Source organism: Condylostylus longicornis, unplaced genomic scaffold, assembly GCF_029603195.1.
Source record: "Condylostylus longicornis isolate FDR11 unplaced genomic scaffold, ASM2960319v2 ptg000005l, whole genome shotgun sequence".
Taxonomy (NCBI): Eukaryota; Metazoa; Arthropoda; class Insecta; order Diptera; family Dolichopodidae; genus Condylostylus; species Condylostylus longicornis.
The window spans coordinates 4,316,418-4,329,553 of record NW_026577974.1 but is presented as its reverse complement, the minus strand read 5'-3'; the positions used below and the strand labels follow the sequence as shown (position 1 = coordinate 4,329,553).

The 13,136-nt window shown below is 23.0% G+C and overlaps 2 protein-coding genes across 3 annotated transcripts; one reads left to right on the top strand and one right to left on the bottom strand.

Annotated features, from left to right (window-relative positions):
* The first annotated feature begins 219 nt into the window (after positions 1-219).
* Positions 220-3,267, top strand: LOC129616552 (tubulin glycylase 3B). Its single transcript, XM_055532197.1, has 6 exons — positions 220-326; positions 750-877; positions 1,022-1,462; positions 1,550-2,059; positions 2,129-2,754; positions 3,184-3,267. The coding sequence occupies exons 1-6, from the start codon at positions 220-222 to the stop codon at positions 3,265-3,267; spliced, it is 1,896 nt and encodes a 631-aa protein (XP_055388172.1).
* A 530-nt stretch (positions 3,268-3,797) lies between these two features.
* On the bottom strand, positions 3,798-12,320 carry LOC129615259 (tubulin glycylase 3A). 2 transcript variants are annotated; one of them, XM_055530390.1, is made up of 7 exons: positions 11,037-12,320; positions 10,236-10,976; positions 5,906-6,112; positions 5,751-5,806; positions 5,430-5,679; positions 4,221-5,363; positions 3,798-4,080 (listed from the first exon to the last, which is right to left on the bottom strand). In XM_055530390.1, the coding sequence occupies exons 1-7, from the start codon at positions 11,923-11,925 to the stop codon at positions 3,851-3,853; spliced, it is 3,516 nt and encodes a 1,171-aa protein (XP_055386365.1). In that variant the 5' UTR covers positions 11,926-12,320; the 3' UTR covers positions 3,798-3,850. The 2 variants fall into 2 exon arrangements, with proteins under 2 accessions (XP_055386365.1, XP_055386357.1); XM_055530382.1 differs by having other exon boundaries at positions 10,236-12,320.
* Positions 12,321-13,136: the final 816 nt, after the last annotated feature.

Below are 13,136 nucleotides of genomic sequence, written 5' to 3'. Positions count from 1 at the left end.
ATGCATTTTCAATTCTGTATAGCTGCAATAGTTTAAAACATAAGAATATAAAATGTTTTAACTTTTAAGAAATTTTTTAATTTTCATACGAAAAACAAATAGAATAATGACAATTTCAATTTATTACTAGAAAAGCATTTTCGAAAATGACTTAGCGAAAGATCTTTTGCTATATACTACTGAACAAACGAAAAGTTTTTTTTTAGTTTTAAGTTAAAAATGGACATACGTTCCCATGTTTCTAGGACGTTTTTTAAAGATCCTATACGGTATTATAGATTAGCATGCAAATTGGTACTTCAGGTGATTGAAGTTTTAAAATACTGGTAAATCTGAATATAAGAAACATTTGAAATTCCATAAATTTCGTTCGTAATCCACAGATTTTTCTCGTAATTTATAAAACTTCAATATTTTTATTGAAATTTTAGTTTCTAAACATAAAATTTTGACAAATTTCTAAATTAATTTTTTAAACTTTCATAAATAATCCCAGACAATTTGACAATCAAAAAAATAATAGAAATTTAAAAATCAGAATTTTATGAAAAAAATTAAAAATTAAATTTAAATTTTTATTATTAGAAAATTTTACGTAGCTGTATAAAATGTTAATATTTTTCGGCAATTTCAAATAATTTTAAATACATACGTGCAAATTAAAATTAAATTAAGGGGCCCAAATTTTTAATCAAAGAAAAAAAAATGAGAATTGGAAAAAAATTTCATTATTCATCAATTCCATCTAGTAATATAGTTAAAGACCAAATTACTAAAGCAAAAGTATTTAGTCCAATTGATAATATGTTAGAAAATCTCAATAATCAACTGAGAAATCTGCAATTAACATTAGACGATAGAAAACTACCAGCGGATTGTAATGATAAAATAGAAGATAACCAAGAAATACTTGAAAATAATAAATTAAATTCAAATTTCTTTACTTCTCATACAAAATTAATTAAAAACGAAAGTGGGGCATTTAAATATTCTCCAAAATATAAAAAATATAAAAATATAGCAATTAATGCTTGTCAACAAAGAAAAATATTTACATTATTTTCGTATATGCCAGGAATAAGAAAATCATTAAAAGAACGTGGTTGGATTGAAAAATGCCCAACAAATTATATGCAAAAAATTCAAATGTTACCATTTGAACAAATATTACGTCTTGCTGAAAATGGAAATGAATATGAAAAAATTATTCTTTCAAAATTATTAAATTCTCATGCACCACAATTTATATGGCAACCAAAATATCCTAGAATTAATTTAAAAAATAAATCATTTCTTAATCCCATACGAAATCGTATATACAGATCTAAAGAATTAGATTTTACAACAAAAACTGGTCTTATAGGATGCATACAATTATCATATTGGAATATATCATCTGATATGTGTGATGAAATAATGGTACCACGTTATTTTCTTTTAAATACTAAAGAAGAACAAGATGGTAAGATAGCTTTTTTGTTTTAGAAAAAATTATGGTCGAAATTTTAAAGTCAATTTTAATTGGAATCTCTTATGTTTTCTTTTCTAGAATTTTTCAATGATTATAAAACTACATATTGTATAGCTTTGTTATTATTTGTAACAGAATTTGCATCTGAGACTTGCTTTAGTGAATATGGTACAATACCAACAAATATTCTGAAATTTGCAATAAAAAGAATTAAATCTGAAATTGATCATAAAATAAGTTATGATATTGATGAAAATGAAAATAATTCAAATCAAATTTTGCAACCTCCAGAAAAAAATTGGCAAAGATTTTTTCTAGATTGTGATTTAATACAAGCAAATATAATGAAATTTAATATATCTAATGGAAATGATTACAAACAATTACTGGATGATTGCAAAGATTGTATTGATCAAGCAAAATTATTTTGGCCAACTTTAGAAGTTGATGGTTATAATAATATATGGATATTGAAACCAGCTAATAGTTGTAGAGGAAATGGTATTTTAATTGAAAAATCATATAACGAAATTATTGAATTTGTAAATAAGAATCCAAATAGAAAATTTATTGTTCAAAAATACATTGGTAAAATAGAAATTTTATTTTATTTTATATTATTTTATTAAAATTGTAACAATTATATTTCTTTCTTAGAACGACCTTTACTCATTTATAACACCAAATTTGATATTAGACAATATTTTCTAATGACAATTACTGATCAATTTATATCAATTTGGATGTATAAAGATTGTTATTTAAAATTTAGTTCACAAGAATATGATATTCATGATTTTAAAGAATCCATTCATATAACAAATAATTCTGTACAGAAAAAATACCAAAATTCATCTACACGTAATCAAAAACTACCAAAACAAAATATGTGGCATTTAAAAGAATTTCTTTTATATTTAAAAGATGAAAATAATATTGATGAAGATATATGGTATAAAAATATTTATCCAACTATGAAAAAAAATATAATTTCAATTGTATCAGGATCATTAGATGAAACTGAATTAATACCAAATTCATTTGAAATTTATGGTTGTGATTTTATTCTCGATAAAAATTTAATACCAATTTTACTTGAAATCAATGCAAATCCAGATATGTCAGCATCAACAAAAGTTACTGCTAAATTATGTCCTCAAGTATTAGATGATTTAATAAAAGTAGTAATTGATTATCAAAATTTATCTGAATCAAATACTGGAGAATTTGAAATAATTTTCAGAATAAAAGTACCAAAAGTACCTTTACCAATTAATTTATCAGTAATTGGAGAAAAGAAATCAATTTTAAAAATTAGATCATATGATAATGATTTGAATTATTTGGATAAAAATTTTTCCAAAATTTCAAACGATAATAACATTTCAAATAAAAATTCAACAATAGTAAACTATTTAAATAAAACAAGAAAAATACCAATTCAAAATTTACAAAAATCAAAAAGAAATAAATATAATAGAATCCAAAAAATGAAGAATAACATTAAAAATGAAAATAAAGAAATTTATTCAAAACAATTTAATAATAAAAATGAAATAAACCATTATTTAACCAAGAAATCTCAAATTAAAAATGTATTTGAATTTCCAGAAATGAATATGAAAAAAGTTGATAAAACATTTAAAAATTTTAAAATTCGGAATTTCGATCATGAAATAGAAAGTAAATCATTAAATTCAAATTTTCGTAAGAAAATATTGGATTCTAGTGAAAAAATTGCTCTTACACTAGGTTCATCATATCCATATGAATTTGTTAAAGAAAAATTAATGTAAAAGTTAATTAATTAATGTGAAACTTCAGAAAAAGTGACGTTAAGGACCAGCATTATTAATTTCAAGAAGCTAAGAAGCTGTGATAAATGTATTTAAGGTGAAGTTATGTGTTAAAATTCGATGTTTATAAAATTCGAAATTTTATTGCTACCCTAACAAATTAATGCTTTGTTGTCGTTCAGAGTGCTTTCCAGTTATAAAAATAAATTACTTAAACTAACATTAATTAACACGAACTAAAAGTAAACTAACATTAGCAAACACTAATATTTTTCATGCACAATTAATTAAAAATTTACTCATTTTTAATAAAATTTTTCTTGTAGAATATTTTTTACTCTAATATCAATAGTTTTCAAATATTTAGAAAATAAATAATAAAAAAATTTCTTTATCAATATATATACATATATTTATAAATACATGTACATATGTATACATATTAAATATTTTATATAACAGAATTAATTATATAATTCGCAACAAATTTAACAATTTAATTTAAATACAATTATTGCTATTAATGGCAAATAAAATTAATAATTTAGGTAATTAAAAAAGGAAGAAAAAAAGTTGGAAAATTTTAACATCTTGTGTTAATTCTATCACTTATATCTGATGATACTTTAGCAGATATATTCTTATATAAAGTAGGTTTTTTACAAGTTGAACACCTTCGGTATAAATTTTCTTCATTTTTTTTTCGAACCGGGCTTATTGGTGGTACATATTTAGATGGGCTTGCACTTTTGCCCTTAATCATATTTTCATCTTTAAATTGTTGTTTAGTTCGCCATGTTCTAATGTTGAGCCCTAAAAATAAAGAATATTAATATGTATTTATTAATATTAATATTAAGATTATATAGGTTTGCGATGGATTATTTGAACGTAAATGAAATGTGAATGTAGTAAAAAGTAGCTATAATTTATATCTTTTCAAGGAATCTTACCCTTATTATTTCTTATTGAAGGTGAAGATTTATCATTATTTGCACTAGATTTTCTATTAGAAATTCCACTTTTACGATATGAAATTACAGCACTACTACCAATAACCGGAGATGATTTAGTTTTAATACTTGATTTAACAACTTTTCTTATTCTAGATGTACGTGGTTTACATAGTACATCAAATATTTGTTTTCTTTTATTTGGTGTTATTGGTCTCGGTGATGGTGTAACAACTGAATTTCCTTCTGATTCTGGTAAATTTAAATTTTCCATACTACATTTACTACCAATACATTCAATACTACTATCAATAGCTGCATTATTCGAATTTATTATATTTAAATTTTCTTTATTATTTTCAATTTGATTATTATTTTGACGTTGATAACCAGATAAATTATCATTATCATTTTTTTGTACATGTGGTATTATTTTTGGACCACAACTTAAATGTCTTTTTGGAGCTTTATATTGTAATTTACCTTTTGATATATTTTGATTTTGAGCTCTTGATTTATTACTAAGTGTCGGTTCAAATAAATTTTGTTTTAAATCATTAGAACGTTTTTTTATTTCACTAGAATTTGAACATCTTGGTGATATTAAAAGTTGTGTTGATGATCTTCTGGAAGACTGTGGTGTTGTTAATGGTGTTAATAAACGTGTATGATATGCAACATTTCCAAATGAATTTAAATCAAGCATAGTTAATGTATTTATTGCTGAAGTTCGTATAAAATTAAAATTTGATTTTTTCAATACAGAATTTGATATTATATCACCGGCTTTTTTAATAAGTGTTTCATCATTTTCATTATCATTATTACGAATACTATTATTGTCTATATCATTTAATAAATTACTATTGGAAGACTTTTCATTTTTATTCTGTTCATTATTTCCATTTAAACTACTAAGTATTTGTATACTTGGCATTGATTTTCTAGCTGAATATAATGTTGAAATAGCTGTTGGACGATCACGATTAGTACGTGTTAAATATGAATTTTTCTGAATAATTTGTTTTCCTTTTAATGATAAATTTAAACCCATATATGCTGGTGTCGGTGGTATTATTTGCCTATAAATGCATTCAAAATTTCCTGTATCAGCTTTAATATCATAACGTCTATCGATTACAACTAAAATTTGTAAAAAACAAAATTGATATTGATATCTAAATTTAAAAACCAATTCAATAATATTACCTTTGATTACATCTTCTAAGCATGCTGGACACATTCTTGCTGTAACACTTGTTGTTGCACCTAAATCTGGACTAGAATTAATTTCTATTAACCATGGATTAAAATCTTCTGATATCATAAAATCAGCACCAAATAATTCAAATGTATTTGTTCTACGATCCATACTCTCTTGTGACGCCAACATAGTACCAATAATAGCTTTTTTCATACCAGGATATATTCGTTCAGACCACATTAAATGTTTTCCAATCTATCGAATATAAGATATAAGAAATTAATGTATTTTTTGCTTTTATAAAATTTAATATTATTATTAAGAACCTGTCTAAGGTACGCTTGAAATGAATAACAATCCCACATATTTTCCGATGGAAGTCCTTAATTTAAATGAAGAAAAGAGAAATAAAATTAAATATTTAAATGATTGCATTTAAAAAGTTTTAAATATTATACTTATGTAGTTGTAATTAACTTACTTTTATCACGTTTTCCGTTTTTATATTTCTTTTGAATGGCATGATTTGTTAAATGAACTGATTCATGATGATTTGTTAAATTATATTCTTGAGAACTAAAACGTAAATAACATTCTTTATACATCCATATAACCATTGGTTGAGTACTAGTTACTAAAAACCATTGCCTTATATCAAATTTTGTATTATGTATTATAAGAGGTTTTTCTGCAAATAATAAATACAAAGATGATTATACATACATATATATTTGAAATCAACTGTTCACAAATTAATCTATTGAATCTATATTATTTTATTTTAAATTTAAAATAATACCAAATAAATGTAATAAATTAAAATCATAATTCTGTTCAATAAGTTATTTGTAAAGTAATATAAAGATCTTATATCTCAGTACTTATATCTAATTAGTTTAATTTTAATGTTTTAAGTTTTCTTACTTTATTCCTAATGTAATCAAAATATTTAAATCTAGATTCATTGCCAATTAAGCTTATTTGAATCATATATATGTATTGCTGAATGAGTCAAATTATTGTTAGGTCATTCAGTTGCATCCGAACATACCTAAAGAATTAAAATATGTACATAGTCGCCTTGACATTAGTGATGATATATTATATCTGCATTATACAATTCAACCATTGTGAGCTAGTTATAAGAGCTAAATTATGCAGTAAGTTCAATAACACTCTGCGTATTTCGACATTGGAAATTTTCAATGAGTTTCGTCTATATTCAAAACAAATTTTGTAAATAAAAAATTATTCCTGGTTTTACTAGTTCTTACAAAAAATTATTTAAAATGAATAAAATTAATGAAAACAAACAATTGAAAGCACGTTTTCAATATTAAATTGGTTATACTTGAATGTATATATGTTTATACATTGTATATACCTATGTCATAATATCTACAGATGTATATTGCCTATACAAATATAAAAATATAGGTACATTTTAACTCTTCACATATTATTAAAGTTACAAAACACGTTGTTTATTAGTTGTAATGATTGCTTGTAATACATAAACTAACTACTTATATATATATATATATATAAAATATAGTGTAGGTATTTTTGAATTAAAAAACATAATTCTATTTTTATTACATCTGTTTTTTTTTTGGCGAATTATAATAAAATCAATACATTAACATCATTTTATTTATACATTTATTTTTTTTTTCATTCTTATATTTAGATTGAAATATATAATATTTAACAGTTTTTTTAACTGTTATACTATTTGTGACGTTTTGTTCATAAAGTGACTTTAAATTAAAAGAAACTTTAATACAGAGAAAAGAGCGTTAAATTATATATAATATGTATATAGTTACAACTGGCGAGTATGCACTTAAAAGTGCGAGTATTTCTAGAAGTGGTGACAACTGCACCAAAATTCGCTAGTCTTTTAGGAGTAGGGTTTTGTGAAAGTACCAACAAATTCTGGCATTTTAAATTTTAATATTTTTCAATATCAATGTGAATAATTTAAGGCTTTATGTGTTATAAATTCTAATATTACATTGTAGCGACCTAAAATTTACTTTAAATAAAAATCGGATTTAAATACAAATATAACAGTCTTGAATTATTTTAGATTTTCGGATTTATATGTATAGTAAAGTTAATAGTAAAATTATAGTAAATTCATATTTTATGCAAGCATAACAAGTGGTATAATTAGTACGGCCTCGCAGTAAGAATTGTACTTATTTTGAAAGTTAAGTTCGACAGGAACTGATTTCAGATTCAAGTTCTATTGCGTTAAATTTTTAAATATTAATTTAATTATTTAGTTTTTCAAACAATTTAAACCTATACATATTAAAGTTGAACTTTAAATAATGAATTTTTCAAAAAATTTATTCTAAAATAATTTATTTTTATACATTTTTGTAATATTAAATATATTTTCCTTGATATTATAATTTCTTGGGCCTTCAAATTAACTACATAAATACAGTTTTTATTCAAAATTTTATTATTATTATAATAATTTGAAAAATTTTTGACCTTTCCTTGCAGATATAATATTATAAATTGGCATTGATATATGAATATTAAAGGCAATGAAATACACACAATATAAAAAAAAACTGTAACGCGCAAAAAAGGACATTCAAAATTGAAAAACATTCATTTTTACCTTACGGTTATCAAAGTCAACTATGTATATTTTTATTTTTGTTATTTAGTCTATTTTACTATTATCCGTTTTATTAAAGGAAGTCATGTGATTTCTAATTTTACAAATCGTTTTTTACTTTTATTTTTCTTACAACTATAGTACTATTTTTTTTTTCTTTATTTTCATTCTTCTATTGTGTTTTATTGCTTTTTTATTGCAATTTTACATATTTCATTAAAGAAAACTTTACTTTTCAAGAATGTTATTTTTAGAAAATACGGAAGTTAAAAATTTAATGTACACATGTTTGCATGCATATAGTATACCATCTATATGTTTACTTACACTAAAAAACTTATAATAGCACATAGGTAACCACTTGAATATTAAAAGTTTTGTATAATATGGTATGTACTTTAAAAAAAAATCTACATATTTTTTGGTTTTAATAGACAAATAAGAGGAATTACACGCAAAAATTATAATTTTGAATTTATTGTGTTAATACAATTAAATGTACACATGTTATTTTAGTTAATAATAATTGCAAATAAAAATTCTTTAAATTTTGTTCGCCTTTTTTTCAAGTTTATTCCTTATTCAAATTCTCTATAATTTAATTTATAGGTATTATGAAGTTTCAACATTTACTTAAGGTCCCTAATTTGTTCTATAATTATACATTAAAATGGTATTCTAGATTCTAGAATTAATTTGCTATAAGATTAGTTTGGTTATTTTTGATTAATTTAATTCAAATATTTAATTTCTTCTCTTTTCAATTTTACATTGCCAAATTTTATCAAATTATTCTTGCTTGAATTTCAAGATTTGCAAATAAAAATATAAGTAGCAAGAATTTTTGAAAAAATTAATAATTTAAAATTTTAATTTGATTTCTAGAAATAGGCAATAACCATTCGATTGGGAAAATTATGGTTTAAATAAAATATACTTTGTACCTAAAGAATAACCCTGCCTAACAAGTAACCAGGCAAATTGGAATTAATCAATTTGATTTTACAACAATATTTGTTAATTTTTATGTAACTAATACATTTTACCTAACAAGTTTCCCGATAAAAATTATTAAAAATAAATAATTTTGTTAAAAGGATACTGTATCATTAGTAGGGTCTTCGTCTATCTTTGGATAGTAATTATTTACTTGGATTAGTTAATTATTTACTCATTTAGAAATACAGTATTATTTAACTTTATACAAATTTTATAATTAAAAAACAGCTACTGTTAAATTTTTAATATGTATATAATACAACTCTTTTATATATGTAAATCATATTTGGAACATAAAAAACCTTCATTTAAAATATTCTTGATATTCTTTACTAGCAATTTAATGTTATTTTAATTTACTTATCAAAAAATATCTACATATAACCAAATCTTATATAAGTCTGAACATATAATTTTTGCTTGCTTTCAGACGTTTCTTAAAATTCTTATATTTCTATTATTAAAATCTTACATAGCTAAACTACTTAAAAAATTATTAACAATCGATTATAAAATCAATATTTCAAATATAAATATTCCAAAATTTCATGTATTTCCGTGTTAAATAAAACTATTATATTTGATACTTCATAAATATTCTTCCTTTTTATAACCTTCTTCCGATAAATTTGTTAATCTTTTAAAGGTTTATTAAAGTACATATTGTATGTGTATATTTTATGGGTAGTTATTGACCAATTTTATTTTACAAATAAATTGCAAATATATGTAAATTAGATATTTCTGCTAAAAAACCCATTTTGTCTATAGTGTAGGTAAAACACTAACCTAAAAAAAAAATAAAAAAAAACTAAAGAAATATTATTTTAACACCTGCTCATAGTGATTTACTATCATTACAATTTTATGATAAAAATTTATTGAATTTGGTTTTTCTATTTTATTTTTCTTTCAAAAACTTTTAACAAAACTTCCATTTGCTTGAAAGAAAATAAAAATAATAAAATAAAATTGTTATTTACAGAAACCTTGATCCAGATATTCTTTTTTTACATACGTATATAATGATACCAAAAATAGATTTCATACATATATGTAAAATGAAATTCAATACAAGTTAACAGAAATGAAAATTATGTAAAGAAAAAAGATAGTAAGAACCTATCTGTATACAAAAAACCGAATAGAAAGAAAAAACAAAAATCCTTACCAATATATTTTTGTACAACATAACGACTTTTTGATGCTATATTTGGATTAACCATATTTAAAACTTTCTTCAAATTATCAAATATATGTATACCACGGCCACGGCATTTATTTGCTGGTTTAACAATCCATAAATTTAAATAACCATCAAGATTATATTGTGGCCAATATTCTTCTAAACCACCTACTATTGTTTCAAGTGTTTTCATTGTTATATCAACAGTACGATTTGGATCTGATAATATACGGCCATTCTCTTGTGTTATTAAATAATGTTGTGTTAAAAATGCATCAAAATCATGTTCCCATATACGTACTGTTTCATCATTATCAATATCATTATGATTTGATATATCTAAATATTCACTACAACGTTTTATTGCAAAATCTATAGCTGTAAATGGGATTTTACCAATTGATGAGAATATTGCATCAAAACCATTTATACGATATTTATCAACAATCCAACGTATAAATGCAATACATGCTGATAAACGAAAATTATCAATAAATTCTGATAATTCTTCTGGACTCCATACATTAAAACATCTTGGAAAATATAATTCTGAAACACCTTCCTCATAAAACCAATGAAAATCTTTTAATGATGTACATAAACCTTCTTTTGATGTAAATGGTATCCTTTGAAATTTATTAATAATCATTGATGGATTTTTTGCTTGATCAATATAATCACATTTCTCTTTACGTGCTGTCCATAAAAAATCAATTGGCATATGTTCTAAAAATCTTGACATTATATTTCTTTCACATTTAATTAAATATTGACGACGTGTTTCACCTGGTTTACGTTTTGGTAATGTTTGTGCTAAATCTTCATATGTTATTTGACATATACCATTTGGTACATGTTTACGATGTGCATCTAATTTTTCAACCCAACCACGTGATGTTAATGCATTACGTATTGAAAAGAAACAGCCACGTATTGTAAATGTTTTATGATGTTTTAATGCTTCTTGGGCTCTTTTTCTTAATTCATTCATACGTTCAACTGATATCCATGTTTTACGATTTGTATATTGTATTTGTTTTGATATTTGTCCAATACCTTCAGATGTATTACATGGACAATTACTTTCTGGATTTGATGAACAATATGTATCGGAACCTTGAGAACGTAATACTTCTGGTATTCTTGATTTTATTGTATTAATATCATTATTATCATCATTATTTTCATTATTATGATTATTATTTTGATCTGGCTTTAAAAAATTATATGGATATAGCTTTTTTATATTGTTGCTGTTGTTATCATCATCATCATCATTATCAAAATTTTCTTTATTTTCTGTATTCTCTTCACTTTCATCATCATCATCATCTGAACAATCTGAATCAACAATAATTTGTACATTTGATTTTGGTAATCTACGATGAAAACAATAACGTGGACTTGGAGATGGTGTTGGTGTTCTTAAACTTAATTTTGATGTTTTACGAACTTTTGGCGATGGTATTGGACTTGGTGATGGTGTTAAAGTATTGTTATTTCTAATCGATTGATTGTCAATTTGATTTGTTTTATCCGTTATTGTTACAGTTGAAGCGGAAGTTGTTGAATTTGTTGACGTTTTATTTATTTCATCTTTTGTTTTATTTATTTTATTACTTGCTGAACCATTACGTGATGCTGGCTTTTTAGTTTGATCCAATTTATCAACCATAACTTCTTTAATAAACCTTTAGAAGGTTTTTGAAATAAATTAATTTAAAAATGAAAAATTTATTAATTATTTTTTTTTTTTTTACAAATTTATATTAATTATTTTTTCACTTCATTTTTTTCTATATTCTCTTTTGCTCTCAATTTTATATTTATTTAACCTTTCTCAATAAATCAGAAAATTGTAATAAAATTAATGACTGATGTTTTTTTAATATTTTAGATGGAAGAATTTCATGTCTTTTAATTTACTTGAATGATGTCCTACCCCAACATTAAATATATTGAAGAGAATAAACAAAACAAAAAAAAAAGAGAATATCATAAAAAAACAAAAACACACACACAAATTCTATAAGAAAATTAATGAAGAGAAATAAAATAATTTAAAGAAATAAAAATCACACGCTCTTAATACAAAAAAAACTTTTGAATTTTCCGTGAAGACGAGTTATCTGCGTGATTGTTGAGCAAAAACTAAAATAAATAGTTCCCAATTTACAATTTTATTTTAATATTTCCTTATACTTATTCTCTTTCATGATATTATACAATATAATAGGTATGATTGTATGAACAAGAATATAAATTATATTGCAAACTTAACTGTATACTAAGCATTATAACAGTATTCAATGCATATACCGATGTACATATAAAAAATCGTTGAATATAAATTCAAAACTCATCATTTATATAAAAAAAATGTAAGTAAATAAAAAATAAATAAATATAAATCAATAAAAAAGAGTTCACTAGGCATTGAGGCGTATTGTATAAGGTGATAGATAGTTTTGTACAGCTGTATTATGAATTGGTATGTACAATTTTTGTTTATGCATAAAATCGCTCACCTGTCTTTATACCAACATGTATATATATATATTTAATTTACTTTTATAACCTACATTTAAAGAATAAAATTAAAATCAAGTCAAAAGCATGTATCCATGTATGTAGGTTTATATATTGTGAAGGCATTATACATGGCATCTACGAATATATTTTGTAGTTGTTGTTTTCATTGTCTTCTTTTATCCTTTTTGTTAAAAAAATAGTTTTTTTGCACAATTTATTCTTATTTGATTTTGAAAAATAAAACATATGTACATACATAGATACTATGTTTTAAAAAATATGCTAACGTTTCATTGCTTTACATAGGAAACTAACAAAATACAGTTGAACCTGGAAATAAGAGAAGTATCAAAG

Coding starts and splice junctions, on each gene's coding strand:
- LOC129616552 (XM_055532197.1), top strand. CDS start 220: ATGGACATACGTTCCCATGTTTCTAGGACGTTTTTTAAAGATCCTATA. Junction 2,060..2,128: donor TATTGTTCAAAAATACATTG/GTAAAATAGAAA, acceptor TTTCTTTCTTAG/AACGACCTTTACTCATTTAT. Junction 2,755..3,183: donor CTTTACCAATTAATTTATCA/GTAATTGGAGAA, acceptor AATTTTCGTAAG/AAAATATTGGATTCTAGTGA.
- LOC129615259 (XM_055530382.1), bottom strand. CDS start 11,925: ATGGTTGATAAATTGGATCAAACTAAAAAGCCAGCATCACGTAATGGT. Junction 5,807..5,905: donor AAACGGAAAACGTGATAAAA/GTAAGTTAATTA, acceptor ATTTAAATTAAG/GACTTCCATCGGAAAATATG. Junction 4,081..4,220: donor TTCAATAAGAAATAATAAGG/GTAAGATTCCTT, acceptor CTTTATTTTTAG/GGCTCAACATTAGAACATGG.